Source organism: Oryx dammah, unplaced genomic scaffold (assembly GCF_014754425.2).
Source record: "Oryx dammah isolate SB20612 unplaced genomic scaffold, SCBI_Odam_1.1 HiC_scaffold_2, whole genome shotgun sequence".
NCBI classification, from domain to species: domain Eukaryota; kingdom Metazoa; phylum Chordata; class Mammalia; order Artiodactyla; family Bovidae; genus Oryx; species Oryx dammah.
In genome coordinates this window covers 85,989,217-86,006,156 of record NW_024070186.1, presented here as the reverse complement: position 1 = coordinate 86,006,156, position 16,940 = coordinate 85,989,217, and the positions used below count along the sequence as shown (strand labels likewise).

At 41.3% G+C, this 16,940-nt stretch overlaps 1 protein-coding gene across 1 annotated transcript in view; it reads right to left on the bottom strand.

Moving 5' to 3' along the window:
* TFRC (transferrin receptor) overlaps nt 1–16,532 on the bottom strand; it is a 30,758-nt gene extending 14,226 nt beyond the window's left edge. The window contains exons 1-7 of the mRNA XM_040249637.1: nt 16,452–16,532; nt 9,812–9,870; nt 9,069–9,279; nt 8,351–8,561; nt 5,867–6,016; nt 5,155–5,263; nt 1,073–1,186 (exon numbers count right to left, since the gene is read on the bottom strand). Coding sequence (XP_040105571.1) covers nt 1,073–1,186; nt 5,155–5,263; nt 5,867–6,016; nt 8,351–8,561; nt 9,069–9,279; nt 9,812–9,847 — 831 coding nt within the window. The 5' untranslated portion in view covers nt 9,848–9,870; nt 16,452–16,532. The remainder of the gene's footprint in view (nt 1–1,072; nt 1,187–5,154; nt 5,264–5,866; nt 6,017–8,350; nt 8,562–9,068; nt 9,280–9,811; nt 9,871–16,451) is intronic.
* Nucleotides 16,533–16,940: the final 408 nt, after the last annotated feature.

The following is a 16,940-nucleotide window of genomic DNA, read 5'->3' as shown; positions in this document are numbered from 1 at the left end:
TATACTCCAAAAGCTAAACATAGAGTTACCATACGACCAGCAATCTCACTCCTAGGTAGACACACAAGATAATCAGAAATATCTATTCACCTAAAACATATAAATGAATGCTTACTGTAGCATTATTCATAAAACCAGAAAGTAGACACAACCCAAATGTCTGTCAACTGACAAGTAAACAAGCAAAATGTGGTATATCCTTACATCAAATTCTATTCAGTCAGAAAAAGAAATGAAGTGCTGATTCATGGTACACATGGATGAACCTTGAAAACATTATGATAAGTGAAAAGAAGCCAGTCAAAAGAGGCAAAATATTGTATGATTCTGCTCATATAAAATGTCCAAAAGAGGCAAATCCATAGCCAGGGACTAGAAGGAGGGAAGAATGGGGAGTAACTGAAAATGGTATAGGGTATCTTTAGGATATAATGAAAATATGCGGGAATTAGATCATGATGGTAGGTGTATATACTAAAAACTGAATAGTATACTTTAAAGAGTAAATTTAGTGGTATATGGATTACATCAATTGAAAAGTAAAAAACACTTCCACACCAATGTGGTTGCACAATAAAGCTTAACTAACTCTTAAAGAGAATTCAAAATATAAATAATAAAAACCCTTCCAAGACAACCACTGTCTTTCCATTCTAAGCCCTTGTATAGGTGACTTTTAATTTTCCCTTTTATAAAACAGTTATAACTGAATCATATACATTAATATATAGAGAGTGAGAGAGAATGTATGTGTGTATATACACACATAAACCTTGGTTTTATATATATATATATAACTTGGTTACACAATTTAAATCTCTTTCACGTAAGCATTTCTCATAACTGCATTTTTACTGGATAACAATTATTGCAAAGTACTCCAAGTAGATATGCCAGTTTCAGAAGTATCCTATAACTTTAGATAACAGGAACTTATTTGATTTGTAGAGTATTTTAATAAATTATATTATCAGGTATGAGAGCTTAAGACTGATGGTTTTCAGCATATAAGAAAATTAACAATACCATTTAGCTATAAAATGATTTTATATATTTAATAACTCATACTCACCTTTTCAGCAAAAGTGATTTTTCCAGCTCTTACAATCACTAAAGATCCATTTACAGACATATTTAAATCCTCAAAGTCCTGTTTAGTGCCAAAATTAGCATGGATCAGTTTGCCCTAGAATAAAGACATTAGACTCAGTGAGCATTATGGTATTAGAACAATGACAGAGTCCACCACCAAATATTTTATAGATCAAACCCAAGAGAGAGAGAGAAAAAAAGGCCAAGGCCTAGAAAAAGTATCAGAGTTCTAAAGTCAAAAGTGGTCAGGGACTTCCCTGGTGGTCCAGTGGCTAAGACTCTGCACTCTCAATGCAGGGGGCCTGGGTTTGATCCCTGATTGGGGAAATAGATCCCACATATCACAACTAAGACCCGGCACAACCAAGAGTCTTTTTTAAGAAAGTGTTCAGGGTTAACAGGAATAAAGTCAAGATTTCTGGTCTCCAAGAGGAGAGTGAAAAAGTGGGCTTAAAGCTCAACATTCAGAAAACGAAGATCATGGCATCTGGTCCCATCACTTCATGGCAAATAGATGGGGAAACAGTGGCCGACTTTATTTTTGGGGGCTCCAAAATCACTGCAGATAGTGACTGCAGCCATAAAATTAAGACGCTTATTCCTTGGAAGACAGTTATGATCAACCTAGACAGCATATTAAAAGGCAGAGACATCAGTTTGTCAACAAAGGTCCGTCTGGTCAAGGCTATGGTTTTTCCAGTGGTCACGTATGGATGTGAGAGTTGGACTGTGAAGAAAGCTGAGCGCCGAAGAACTGATGCTTTTGAACTATGGTGTTGGAGAAAACTCTTGAGAGGCCCTTGGACTGCAAGGAGATCCAACCAGTACATCCTAAACGAGATCAGTCCTGGGTGTTCATTGGAAGGACTGATGTTGAAGATGAAATTCCAATATTTTGGCCTCCTGATGTGAAGAGCTGACTCATTGGAAAAGACCCTGATGCTGGGAGAGATTGAGGGCAGGAGGAGAAGGGGACGACAGAGGATGAGATGGTTGGATGGCATCACTGACTCAATGGACATAGGTTTGGGTGGACTCTGGGATTTGGTGATGGACAGGGAGGCCTGGCGTGCTGCAGTTCACAGGGTCACAGAGTTGGACAGGACTGAACGACTGAACTGAACTAAACATTCATATCTTTCATTACCTTATGATACCTTTCATTTAATTAACATTGACTGTTTATGTTAATTTACATTGCTTCAGATATTTTCAGAAAGGATAATAAAATATGCTTAAGGAAACAGATATCTATCAATAAAAACACTGTAGACTAGCCAAGGCAGAACCAATTACATACTGTTCCTACACTTAAACTGCAGATTACTGAGGACATAAGAATTAACTGAAAGTTGTGATAATAAATCCATCCAAAAGTTGTTTTAGAATAAAATAAACTTGCAGAGATCAACTTTTAGATGTTTATGTAAGTTGTCATCATAATACTCCTAAATTCTATCAGAGTTCAGATGAATGGCTATAAACTGACATTAACAACCAAATATCTAAACACAGATAGAATTCAGGTGAACCAATCCTCTCCACATTCTTTAACAGAACTACGTACTGAGAGAGTTAATTCTTATGTAGGTTGATAAGGCATCCAGGGCCCCCAAGGGGTCTCTTGAGGAGGAGAAAAGGACAAACTTTTTCTACATTCCTTAGTCTTAGTCACTTAAAATGTTTTTCCCAGAGCTAATGATTACACAATAAACTGTGGAAAATTCTGAAAGAGATGGGAATACCAGACCACCTGACCAGCCTCTTGAGAAACCTATATGCAGGTCAGGAAGCAACAGTTAGAACTGGACATGGAACAACAGACTGGTTCCAAATAGGAAAAGGAGTATGTCAAGGCTGTATATTGTCACCCTGCTTATTTAACTTCTATGCAGAGTACATCATGAGAAACGCTGGGCTGGAAGCACACAAGCTGGAATCAAGATTGCCGGGAGAAATATCAATAACCTCAGATATGCAGATGACACCACCCTTATGGCAGAAAGTGAAGAGGAACTAAAAAAGCCTCTTGATGAAAGTGAAAGAGGAGAGCGAAAAAGTTGGCTTAAAGCTCAACATTCAGAAAACAAAGATCATGGCATCTGGTCCCACCACTTCATGGCAAATAGATGGGTAAACAGCGGAAACAGTGTCAGACTTTATTTTGGGGGGCTCGAAAATCACTGCAGATGGTGATTGCAGCCATTAAATTAAAAGACACTTACTCCTTGGAAGGAAAGTCATGACCAACCTAGATAGCATATTCAAAAGCAGAGACATCATTTTGCCAACATAGGTCCATCTAGTCAAGGCTGTGGTTTTTCCAGTGGTCACGTATGGATGTGAAAGTTGGACTGTGAAGAAAGCTGAGCACCGAAGAATTGATGCTTTTGAACTGTGGTGTTAGAGAAGACTCTTGAGAGTCCCTTGGACTGCAAGGAGATCCAACCAGTCCATTCTAAAGGAGATCAGTCCTGGGTGTTCTTTGGAAGAAACGATGCTAAAGCTGAAACTCCAGTACTTTGCTCATGCAAAGAGTTGACTCATTGGAAAAGACCCTGATGCTGGGAGGGATTGGGGGCAGGAGGAGAAGGGGAAAACAGAGGATGAGATGGCTGGATGGCATCACTGACTCGATGGACGTGAGTCTGAGTGAACTCCAGGAGTTGGTGATGGACAGGGAGGCCTGGCATGCTGCAATTCACGGGGTCACAAAGAGTCGGACAGGACTGAGCAACTGAACTGAACTAAACTGAATGATTACACAACAAAGCTCATCTTGCTCAAGGCTATGCTCAAGGCTATGTTTTTCCTTAAGCTCTGTATCTTGGTTATCTTGTTATATTAAGACTTATGTTATGAGGATGGGTCAGGTAAGACCTCTCTATTGTTAGTTCTAACCTTGTTAATTTAAGATGTATGTTGTGGGAGTGGGTCTGGTAAACATATGTAAGGCCTTGATACCACTAGTGAGTGGGGACGCTCTGTCCTCTTCTGATGTCTATGTCAGTAGCTTTGTATGTCCTTTTTTACTGTCATAAAACTTCTGCAACACAAAAGGTCTTGAGTGATCAAGCCTGGTCCCTGGTCCCAAAGCTAAATCTTCTTCGGAGATCAGAAATCCGCCATTGTTCACCGTAAACTATCACTACCTACCTCCAAAACACTGGCTTGTGGGTGGCCAGTTAAAGTGATATAGCACAGGAAACCAGGAAGACAGAGAATAACCATAAAACTTCATTTGGCTCAGAAGACAGTCTTCAGATAAGACTCTGGCATATAAATATGTGGTTTTTAACCTAAAAGACCTAGATAGATCTAGCTAGCTGTTTTTCAACTTCTATAGTAGTTTGGCCGAAGTTGCCTAAATTTTAAAAGATCAAGCATTAAAGCATCAAACTAACATTAGACTCCAGCCAAGATGGTTATTTATATCTGCCTCCACATAAGGGTGAATCTGATACATGAATTCATTCAGTAAATACTAGCATGTGTCAGGCACTGTCCGAGGCTCTGTGACATAGCAGAAAATGAAACTAACCCCTAGCCCTTTGTGTAGCTTACATTCTAGTGTGGAAACAAGTGAATAATGTCAGGCTCCGTACTTACAGGGTAGGGAGAAGGGACTGGAGGAAGGACATTGTTGATAAGATAATCAAAGAAGACTTCCCTAGGGGGGAAATGCTGGAGAAGAGACTAGTACAAAGGGAGGGAAGAAGCCATGCTGACATTTAAGGGAGGAGTGGGACAGACAAAGGGAAAAGCGATCTGTAAAGGCCTTGAGGTGGGAGCATGTTTGAGTTAGAGTGTTTGAGGAACAGCAGGGAGGTGAGAGTAGCCACAGCAGAGTGAGTGAAGAGCAGTGCAGTCGAATTACTTAGGGCCTTGCCGACCAAGCTGAGGACTCGGGATTTTAACTGTGGCATAGGAGGGATGAGAGCAAAAATATCCCACGACCAGCTACATTTTACAAGTAAACTTATACGAAGAACAGGAAAGAGAATGAGTTTGCGAGCTATTCAACAGGGGAAAAAGTCTCATGCATGGCTTTGCCTTACTCACAGTAACTGTCGCAGCCTTACTATATGCCACGTAACCCTCAGGATTCTCCACTGAGTATGCCTGACTGCCGTCACCACTTGTACTCACTATAGACACTGAGTTTTGAAAACTGCGAGGAAAAAAAAAAAAAAGGTTAAGGGAAAATGAAGTGAAGGCATCTTTGAGAAAAAATTAAATGAATTTAATACATTTAGCATTTGACATGCATTCTTTATTTTGAAGGTCTTTGCTATAATTGGGGCTTCCCTGGTAGCTCAGATGGTAAAAGCGTCTGCCTACAATGCAAGAGACTTGGATTCGATCCCTGGGTCAGGAAGATCCCCTGGAAAAGGAAATGGCAACCCACTCCAGTATTCTTGCCTAGAAAAATCCCATGGACTGAGGAGCCTGGTAAGCTACAGCCCATGGGGTTGCAAAGAGTCGGACACGACTGAGCGACTTCATTTTTGCTATAATTAGGGCTTCCCTGGTGGCTCAGATGGTAACGAGGCCACCTGGAATGCAGGGACCCAGGTTCGATCCCTAGGTCGGGAAGATCCTACCAGGCAAGATAGTAGGAGTGGCTGCCCACTCCAGTATTCTTGCCTGGAGAATTCCATGGACAGAGGGACCTGGTGGGCTACAGTCCATGGGGTCACAAAGAGTCAGACAATAATTAGCACACCTGAGAATAGCTAATTCTATAAAATGAGGTTACCATCTTTCAACATACCTGCCTTTGACCTGAATCTTAACAAAATGTTCATCATGCCAGACTTTGTTGAGTTTATAGTCACGTAATTGATTTTCAATATAAAAAGCCAAACTGCTATCTTTTTGAGATCCAGCCTCACGTGGGACATAAGAATTTTCATTCAGCATCCTGGAGGGGAAAAAACTCACTGTTAAATGAACTAAAGTTTAACTTAAACACTGAACTCAAGTATCAAGCAAGTTGCCTTAAAAGCATAACTCAATAAAACAACCATGACCCAAAATTCTGGATTAACCAGAAAGAGACAAGCTTAGAAGAGGGGGGGGGAAGGCATCTATATTTGAAGAAATTAAACCTCTTTATCTACTGTAAAGCCTCATCCCTATATATCTGCTTAGGGTAATTTTAGGGGAATGAGTAGTTTCCATAAGATCTGCTGTAACGAAATGAAAGACAGTGTTACTGTTGGTGAATTCAAGACATACAGCTTCAATTTCACTTCTTGAAGCATTCTGAATATCCCAGAAGCAAAACTCCTCTCTTCGTTTTGATATCTCATGACTCTTTGTAAATACACACATCACATTAGTTATGTAATCTTTTTTGAGACTATAGCCTCACCCTCACTTTATCCATAATGCCTAGTGTACAGTACACACAAAAATATTCACCAGAAGAAGTAAAAATGCCAAGATTTCTCATTTAAGACCGAAAGAATTATTGTCCCATTGAAACTATTTGGGGTTAACGAAAGGTAAAAGATCAGCAGTCCTTACTCACTCCAACTAAAGAAAGCCTGTGCACGCAGCATTGAAGACCCAGTGCAGCCAAAAAAAGAAAAGTCTAAAGACAGAAACCTCAAGGACACTTCTTAGGGTATGGGTTGAGTAAGAACCAGAAGAAATCAAGAAATACTTGAGACTTGGGCTGTCAGTTAGTCCTGAGCTAGAGGATGAAAAAAGCTGCAGACCCCTTTATGGATAGTAGCAGGACTGTGTGGATCACAATAAACTGTGGAAAATTCTGAAAGAGATGGGAATATCAGACCACCTGACCTGCCTCTTGAGAAATTTATATGCAGGTCAGGAAGCAACAGTTAGAACTGAAAAGGAGTACGTCACGGCTGTATATTGTCACCCTGCTTATTTAACTTCTATGCAGAGTACATCATGAGAAATGCTGGGCTGGAAGAAGCACAAGCTGGAATCAAGACTGCCGGGAGAAATATCAATAACCTCAGATATGCAGATGACACCACCCTTATGGCACAAAGTGAAGAGGCACTAAAAAGCCTCTTGATGAAAGTGAAAGAGGAGAGCGAAAAAGTTGGCTTAAAGCTCAACATTCAGAAAACGAAGATCATGGCATCCGGTCCCATCACTTCATGGGAAATAGATGGGGAAACAGTAGAAACAGTGTCAAACTTTATTTTGGGGGGCTCCAAAATCACTGCAGATGGTAATTGCAGCCATGAAATTAAAAGACGCTTACTCCTTGGAAGAAAAGCTATGACCAACCTAGATAGTATATTCAAAAGCAGAGACATTACTTTGCCGACTAAGGTCCGTCTAGTCAAGGCTATGGTTTTTCCTGTGGTCATGTATGGATGTGAGAGTTGGACTGTGAAGAAGGCTGAGCACCAAAGAACTGATGCTTTTGAACTGTGGTGTTGGAGAAGACTCTTGAGAGTCCCTTGGACTGCAAGGAGATCCAACCAGTCCATTCTGAAGGAGATCTTTGGAAAGAAATCCTGGGATTTCTTTGGAAGGAATGATGCTAAAGCTGAAGCTCCAGTACTTTGGCCACCTCATGTGAAAAGTTGACTCATTGGAAGGGACTCTGATGCTGGGAGGGATTGGGGGCAGGTGGACAAGGGGACGACCGAGGATGAGATGGCTGGATGGCATCATGGACTCGATGGACGTGAGTCTGAGTGAACTCTGGGAGATGGTGATGGACAGGGAGGCCTGGCATGCTGCGATTCATGGGGTCGCAAAGAGTCGGACACCACTGAGCGACTGAACTGAGCAGGGCTCAGCATGACTTACAGGGGGATGAGATGGAAAATCAGAGAAGAACAAAGTCTGACAGCAAGCAACAGGCTACAAAGAACCACATGACAAAAAGACCAAGAGCCTATGAATTTTCTTTTTTAAAAAAAAGGTGGGGGGTGGGCGGGGGAGAATCTGCCTGCAATGCGGGAGACCTGAGTTCGATCCCTGGGTTGGGGAGATCCCCTGGAGAAAGGAATGGCTACCCACTCCAGTATTCTTGCCTCGAGAATTCCACGGACAGAGAAGCCTAGTGGGCTACAATCCATGGGGTAGCAATTTGGACACCACTGAGCAACTAATACTTTCACTTTGACTACCCTTTAACTGAAAATGTCTTGCCTATTCTAAACAGCTTTTCCTCTAGACTATCACCCTTGTTCTATTCCATGGCACCTAATAGTATTTGCTTAGGCACTGAGGTTGAACTTGTGAAGCAGCTCAGGCTTACTTGATGGCCCTGGTAAAGTCTACGGCATCCAGTCTGTCTGATAGCACTGATTTGAGGTCTGCCCAGAATATGCGAGGCACTCCAGGAAGCTGCTCTTCGGGTTCGAAAGCTTCTGTCTCCTCTGGGCACGAAGGCTGTGTTCCTGCCTGCTCCCCACAATCACCTTGTGGTTCCACACGTTTACAATAGCCCAAGTAGCCAATCATAAATCCTAAGGATAAAAAGTTTCAGAGCTGAACTCAAAGAATTTCATTTATACTCTGTTCCTGTAAGAACTGTTAATATTTTCAGTTATCCCTTGAAAATGCTGGCATTATTTAAACTATAAGGCATCTGAAAGTAAATAACACATCCCAGCTTTGTCTATTTTAAACCATTATTATATCTATTATATAATAATTTCATTTTAAACAGTTAGCTTTTTAAAGCAAAGGTAACTTTTCTTCCCAGAAGCCTTCTGTGAATCCTCAGGTCCCGCATCTATGCTACAAATAACCTGTGCAAATTTCTAGTGTAACATTTGCACATTACACTGAAATGATTCCTGTGTTGCTCTTCTCCCACCAAGCTAACCTCAAAGGCAGGTTTAAAATCTTAGGCATCATTGTATTCCTAGTATCTTGCACAATGCACTACATAAATGTTTGCTGAGCTGGATGAACAAACTTCCTAGAGCTGACGACAAGGAATTTTTAAAGTTTTGAATGACTGTTCTTACCTATCAAGAAAAAGATGATTACAGCAATGATCCCGTAGCAGATATATCCATTTAACCTTTTCGGTTTTGTGATACTGGTTTGGTTACCCCTCATGTTACTGTCAACATTTTCTTCTTCATCCGCAGCTAATTTCATCTCCACATGACTATTATCACCATCTACTTGCCGAGCCAGGCTAAACCTGGTATATGACAATGGTTCTCCACCAAACTGAGATTTAAAAAAGAAAGAAAGCATTATGAAGGAGAAGAAAGGGAACTGAGACATTTAAAGGAAGCTTGATCAGGTGTTATTGGACCATTACTATGACTTGCTGTACATTCTCAAGGAAAAAGAAGTTCCCTTTTCAAGCTAGCACACTTCCCTGTGCCGAGTTCTGTTAATAACAGAAGAGGGCTGGTTCATACACTGGCCTTCATCTCATTCAGCTTTTTCATTCAGAGTTTCTGTTATCATGTCTATTGATAGACATTTTGACCAATGCTTTCTTTAGTTTATCTGAACTACCTGACTATCTCTTCACTATGCCCTGAAAACTTCTTATATGATTTTCCATAATTAACTCTACTCAAGACTGAATATAACCTTCCTTTGTGAGATCTATTACACCTCAAGACCACCACTTAAACATAAATGAGATGATAGCTTTGGGTATTTTTTCTTGCTTACTGGGTGAAAAGCATCCTCATATGCTTCAGACTCTTGCAAACTGGTGACAGAGAAATACATCTTAAAATCATACCAAGTTAGAGAATGCTGATCTGGCTTGATCCATCATTCTGAGCTGCCACACAGAAGAGCCTAAACACAAAACAGAGAATTAGCATAACGAGATATCTAACACAGATAAGACCGTATTAGACTAGTGAGGACTTTCCATTAAGTATTATATATCAAGTTTACTTTAAAATATATTATCACCTTTCTAGAAAGGATCTTTAACCAAGATAGTTTAACATGACAACTAAATTTAGGGTTATCCTTGATTAGCTACTGAATTGAGGGAGGGATGAGGTGGGTTGAGGACAACTTGAAGGATATTACTGGGAGAAGTAAGAAATTTGAATACAGACTATATCCTAGACAACAGTATTGTATCAATATTAGATTTAGATACGGTATTGCATTTTTTGGAGGAGTATGTCCTTGCTGGGAGATTAATGCCAACGATTTTAAGGATGAAGTATCGTGATGTCTGTCACTTACTTTCAAATAGTTCACTTTAACTGAATTTACTAGACAAAGAAAAGGGGCAAATACAAAAGACACCTGGCACCTGGGAAAAAGAAAAAGCTAACAAAAGTAAAATTAAGCCAAAGACTGGTTATGCTACACATATCGGTAACAAATCATGCCAATAGAAAAGGAGAGAAAATCCGATCCTTCTAATCAAATGAACAATTTCTAACAAATGATTTGATCGATCTTTGGTGCAAAAAAGAATAGATAAAAGAAAAGCATAGAGTATGCTATTTTACAGATGAAAAGGCCAATTATTTGAGCCCTTAAGTGACTTGTTCAAGGCTGAAAACTGATCACCTAAAAATGAGGTCCAACAGCTGTCTATAAAACTGGTTTTACAGAGAGCATGTTCTCATCTCCAGAAATTTAAGAAATTACTTTTAACTTTTTTCAAAGCAAACTATGCCTCTGTAACCAAGAGTCTTAAAAGTTAAAGCACAGGTATTAACTGAAATCTAGATTTTTCTAATTAATTTGGTTTGAGTACATCGTGATGCTTGAAAGTATGTTGAGATGTATAAAAAGACATTTATTTCACACTATTTTAAAGCTTTTCCTCTAAAAGTATACTCATAGCACATTTAACACCCACACAGCAAAAAGCAAGATGTGATATATATGTAGAATGTAAAACAAAGAAACTATACAAACTGGCATTAGAAAAGTCTCCTATCAAACTCTATTAACAACAACAACAAAAAAAAAAACCCATCAATTTTTAATCCTCAGGCTTTAAAGACCAGAGCCAATAAGCAAAAGTTCATACTCTTAGAAGCACAATCTGACCCATCTGGTACAAAAAGCTTATCACTATCACTGCACTCAACTGTATAAACCCAATCACTAGAGCCAGAACTGGAAGGCTCCACCCTGAACACCCTGAACCAATTTTAATCACCCTTTTCTAGGAAAAAACAGCTTACCAGCTTAATATTCATCTGACTCAGCCACTCCTCAAGGTTTCTAGTTTTAAATGAATTTTAAGACTGACAACACATTCAAATAAGTGATCTAAATAAAAGGTGTAAATAAACAATGAGGAGATTGAGTGCAAGCCTAAAGAAACAGATGTTAATAGTACATGTCATGATTTTGCATAGCTAAAATATAAGTATATTTTTTACTGAGCAAACAGATATACTATTTCCATTTCAATCCCCAGACACAAAATTAAGACTGTAACATTAAAGAAATCAAGTCAGAGGAGGAAAAAAGTATGACCTAGGTAATTTTCATTTTTTTAATGAACTTATTTTTTATTGAACCTCAACTTGAATCAGCCATAGGTATACATATACCCCCTCCCTTTTGAAACTCCATCCCATCTCCCTCCCCATCCCACCCCTCTAGGTTGATACAGAGCCCCTGTTTGAGTTTTCTGAGCCATAAAGCAAATTCCCATTGGCTATCTATTTTACATATGGTAATGTAAGTTTCCATGTTATTCTTCCCATACATCTCACCCTCTCCCCATGTCCATAAGTCTACTCTCTATGTCTGTTTCTCCATTGCTGCCCTGTAAATAAGTTCTTCAGTACCATTCTTCTACATTCCATATATATGTGTTAGAATACAGTATTTATCTTTCTCTTTCTGATTCACTTCACTCTGTATAATAGGTTCTAGGTTCATCCACCTCATTAGAACTGACTCAAATGCATTCCTTTTTATGGCTAAGTAATATTCCATTGTGTTTATGTACCACAACTTCTTTATCCGTTCATCTGTCCATGGACCTCTAGGTTGCTAGCTACTGTAAATGGTGCTGCAATGAACAATGGGACACATGTGTCTTTTTCAATTTTAGGAGTGGAATTGTTGGGTCACATTTGTGGTTTTATTCCTAGTGTTTTAAGGAATATCCATCCTGTCTTCCATAGTGGCTGTATCAATTTACATTCTCACCAACAGCGGAAGAGTGTTCCCTTTTCTCCACACCCTTGGTAATTCTCATTTTAACTCCATCATTTAACCCCACATCTGTGAAGAACACAATTGTATCCACATTTTCCTTCTATCTAAAATGATATCCACAAAGGCTCTTCCTAAAGTTTTACCCATAACAAAATTGAGTCATTCTTTCAAAATAATTTCACCCATTAGTAAAGCTTTCTATTTAAAAGAATCCCTTAATGTTTTTTCTAACTGCAACAACTATGTGCTCTAAAAGCATGGGAGAAAAACTTTTCATACCAACCTATAAACAAGTAGTTCTGTTACAAGACTATATATATAAGCCAAACAACTCTCACTTAGCTTATTTCAAGATGTCATCATCAGTGCTAACAATCTATTACAAAAGACAACCCAAAAATCACCTTGATTTTTACTTATATTAGCATCTTGTGTATTTTTGGTGTTCTCAATGATAACTGGGAAAAATATTCAGTTTCTCACACTAATGAAAATTCAGGTAAGCAAAATCAGAGCCCCACATGTTTTGAACATGAAATGGAAGGAAGAAATGTTTTAAACTGAGCCTTGGGATGGAAGACAGAGGCAGGCAAAGGTAATAGCTAGACTACAGTCTCAAGCTTCTTTCAAATTCAAATCATCTTATTCCTACTTTCTTGATATGTGGCATTAATTTTCTATTTAATTTTTTAATATGGTAATTATCTTGAGGTCTTATGCTACTTTGGGATGTCTTAAAATCATAGGTCTGTACAAAATATATATAGCTAATCGGATTAGGTACCAAAATACACTTTCACCTACATAGAAAACATATCTAAAGCCACTACTCCACTTTACCTGAAATAAAAATAAGACACGTGTTTTTTAATACTGACAACCCCATTTCAATTTAGAAAACAAGCCACAGTTCCAAGTCCTTGGAGCTCACATAAATGAAGTTTCTCTGTCTGCTTCTGAGGCTCTGTTCTAGAGACCTTCACCACCTAATAACTTCACTGCCCTCTACCTTCTCCAGAATGAGACAAAATCCAGCCCCTGCTTGTACCCACTAACATTCTTCCTTTGTTCTTAAAGTCCTACCCATTTCTTCCTGGATCAGCTCAAGGGCCATCTCTATGTAGCCTTCTCTGACTGACTTCTCTATCCCACAAAATTTGATGTGGAATTATGTGGTAATCAACAAAGTAAAGATAACTTTATTTCTTAACAGTACTAGGGTATGCTAAATGTACATGAGGTTCACGTTTCATATAATTTGGAAATTATATGAAAAGGAATATAATGAAAACCTTGGATGTGGGATCTTCCCATCCTTGCTACTATTTTGGTTTATCCTGAAAACACTGGGCAAAGCTTGGATAGGTAAGAAATTTTAAAAAGTAGAAAAACCTTAACCTTTACCTGGCAGAGCTCCAAGATGTCAAGTAATTGGTTATAGATACCCATTTTGTAAACAGTTTCCCAAGACATTTATGCATTTGCAGGTGAAAATGAAAAGATTACAGGAACTTACAAAACTGCATGGCCCTTAGAACACATAACTTGTGTATACCCAGAATGCCTTATAAAGAGACAGCTGGTCAAAGTTTTTACTATTTAAGAGTCTAACTTTATGAGCCTAAAATAAAAAAGCAGTGGAAGGAATAAAAGAAAACAAAGCAAAATGTTCATTCTATTTAGCTTTCTGAGAAAAAGATTGCTCAAGTTGAAGGTCAGGACCACTTGAAGTCCCTGCAGTCTGTGTAGTGGTCATCTGAGAGAGCAGACAGAAGGGGCACACACACAAGAGTTCTAAAAGGCCTCAGAGAGTCATTTTTAAGAGCTTTCAATTGTTGTCTGATTCAAGGTGAACTGGGAGCTTTCTTCATTACAGACAGCTACGTAATCAAAGGACTTCCCTGGTGGCTCAGATGGTAAAGTGTCTGTCTACAATGCGGGAGACCCGGGTTTGATCCCTGGGTTGGAAAGAACCCCTGGAGAAGGAAATGGCAATCCACTCCAGTACTATTGCCTGGAAAATCCCATGGACAGAGAGAGGAGCTTGGTAGGCTACAGTCCATGGGATTGCAAAGAGTCGGACACGACTGAGCAACTTCACTCACGTAATCAAAGGCAGGTAAATACCACTCCTTAGGGCAGAGTTAGCTGAGTTGTTCGTTACCCAACAGTCTTCCGCACAGGCTAGGTTCACCACCACCATTACTTAACAAGAACATTCCATCAAAGACAAGTTGAATGGTACTATGCTACATATAGACTTTTGGAAAACATTTCATATCAATGACAAAATTTTAATTCTGGATTTTGTGTAACATATTGAGTCTATTACAGTACAAAATTGAGAAAAACAACAACAAAAACAGTCAATCCTAAAGGAAGTCAACCCTGAAAGTTCATTGGAAAGACTGACGCTGAAGCTTCAATACTTTGGCCACTCAATGCGAAGAGCCAACTTGGAAAAGACCCTGATGCTGGGAAAGACTGAGGGCAGGAGGAGAAGGGGGTGACAGAGGATGAGATGGTTGGGTGGCATCATCGACTCAATGGACATGGGTTTGAGTAAACTCCAGGAGATGGTGAAGGAAGGACAGGGAAGCCTGGGGTCCTGCAGTCCACGGAGTGGCAAAGAGTCAGACATGACTTAGCAACTGTCTGAACAACAATAATCCAATACTGAGGAAAAAAAACAAAGCAAAACAAACAAAAAACCTGGCAGGACCAGTCAGTATTTTAGGGAGCCTAACCTTAATTTTCAAAGCAGAGAAATCAGGGAGGGACTGCCCTGGCAGTCCAGTGATTAAGATTCTGGGCTTCCACAGCAAGGGGCACAGGTTTCAGCCCTGGCCTGGGGAACTAAGATCCTATTAAAAACAAAACAGAAAACCACTTCTGGAAATCACCTTAAATGTCTTGGTCAATAAGGTCAAATTCCCCACCTCAGAGACAACGGAATCAGCATCTAGTATTCCAAACTCCTATCTAAGCCTCAAATAAAGGTATCAGGTATCCACATACTTCTGTATCAGGATAACTATCTCCTTATTCAACCTTCTTACCAGAAAAAGCACCAGCAATCAATTTCCCTGGCATACCCAGTCACCACAATCTAGCCTATGGCAAAATGTTAACCTGGGTCAAGTCACAACTGGCCCACGCACCCCATTACTAGCCTACAAAGCTGTACACCGCCAACAGTGATACAATAGGCTTTTAAGGCGTTTTATATCTTCAGACACAGCCCTTTGATACCATATCGCTAGTTTCCTGAAGGCAAAAGCCTATTCCAATCCAAATAGCTTTTACTTGGCCCCTAGACCATAGCTTTCACAAAGTAGAAGTCTTATTCCTACGGTCTCCCATCTGTTAGAAGAGCCAAGCAATCCGAATACTCGTAAATTTGAACACCTAAGGGATTCAGCCGGCTTCTTAGCAAAACTGAGAACCCACACACAAGGCCAACAGGCAGCGCGAAAAGATCAGGTTGTACTAGAGTTCAAATATACGGCTTACAGAAACCCTTGTCTACATGCCCAGGACACAATTGTAATGCAGTTGAGGACAGCTTTGCCCCTTTAAACAATGAGACCACGGCCCTGGAGGGCCCCGAGGAATCCAAGCAAGGGCTACGAGCTCAAGGTCATTCACGCATCCCGACAGCCGTTCCCTGGGAACACTTCCTGAAAGGGCCACGTGCTCCCAGCAGAGTGGCTCAGCGCTGCGGCAGCGTGGCTGACGCCTTGCTCCCGGGCCTGCAGCCTATGGCTGTCCCAAGAGGGCCTGCATCTTCTCAGGGCGAGCTAGTGAGGACAAGGGATCCGGGTGACCTGGGAAGCCGGGAGCAAAATAGCAGGACGTAGAACAACAGTGCAACACCCCTCATCTCGCCCTCAGGACCCTAACAGAACCTATTCGCAAGGTTGGGGGCCGAGGGGAGGGCACGGGTAAGGGAAAGGTCGGGCAGCCCGTCCCGCAGCGCCGCTGCGCCGCGCTTGCACCTGCAGCCTGGCTCCGCTCCCCGCCACAGCCCCTTTCCCGCCGCCACGCGGGCTACGTTCCCGCCCGCCAACCCGGAGGCGCTGCAGCCTCCCGGCGCCCCGCGCGGCTCCCCAGGCTGCTGGACCGCGCCGAGGAGGGTCGCACCCAAGCCCGCTCCGAGCAGCCCCCCGCAAGCTGAGGGGAGGGTAGGAGAGTCGGCGGGATTCTGGCAGCCGCGTGTCACTCACAGAGGCGCCTCCCCCGTCCGCTGCTTGCCGGCCCGCCACCAGTCTTTGCCGACACCCTCTGGTGGGATAACCACCCCCAACCTGCAGTTTATAGTTTGGTCCCGCCCCCTTGCGTCACTTCCTATATCACGTACACCTTCAGAGGCGCTCGGGAAAAAGACAGCCTGGGGCTAGGAGTGGGCAGGCAGTCGGATGGAGGGCCCTCCGCTGGAGCGCGGGACTCCGCGACGCGAGGTCGGAGGGAAAAGGCGCCAGACTGCAGGTGCAGGAGGGGTTGGGCGAGTGGTGCACTTCCTCCTCGCGTCCTCAGCTGGCGCGCAGCCGTAGCCCTGCCTCCCGGAGCTCTCCGTCTAACCTTGACCGATCTTCTGGCTGTGCAGTGCAAGGTCAAATGGTGTTAGCGTTTACTCCTAAATGCTGGATACTTAAACTGAAATGTTTATTTGAAAGTGTCTGTCGTTGCTGGAATATTAAGTAGGCACTAAAGCC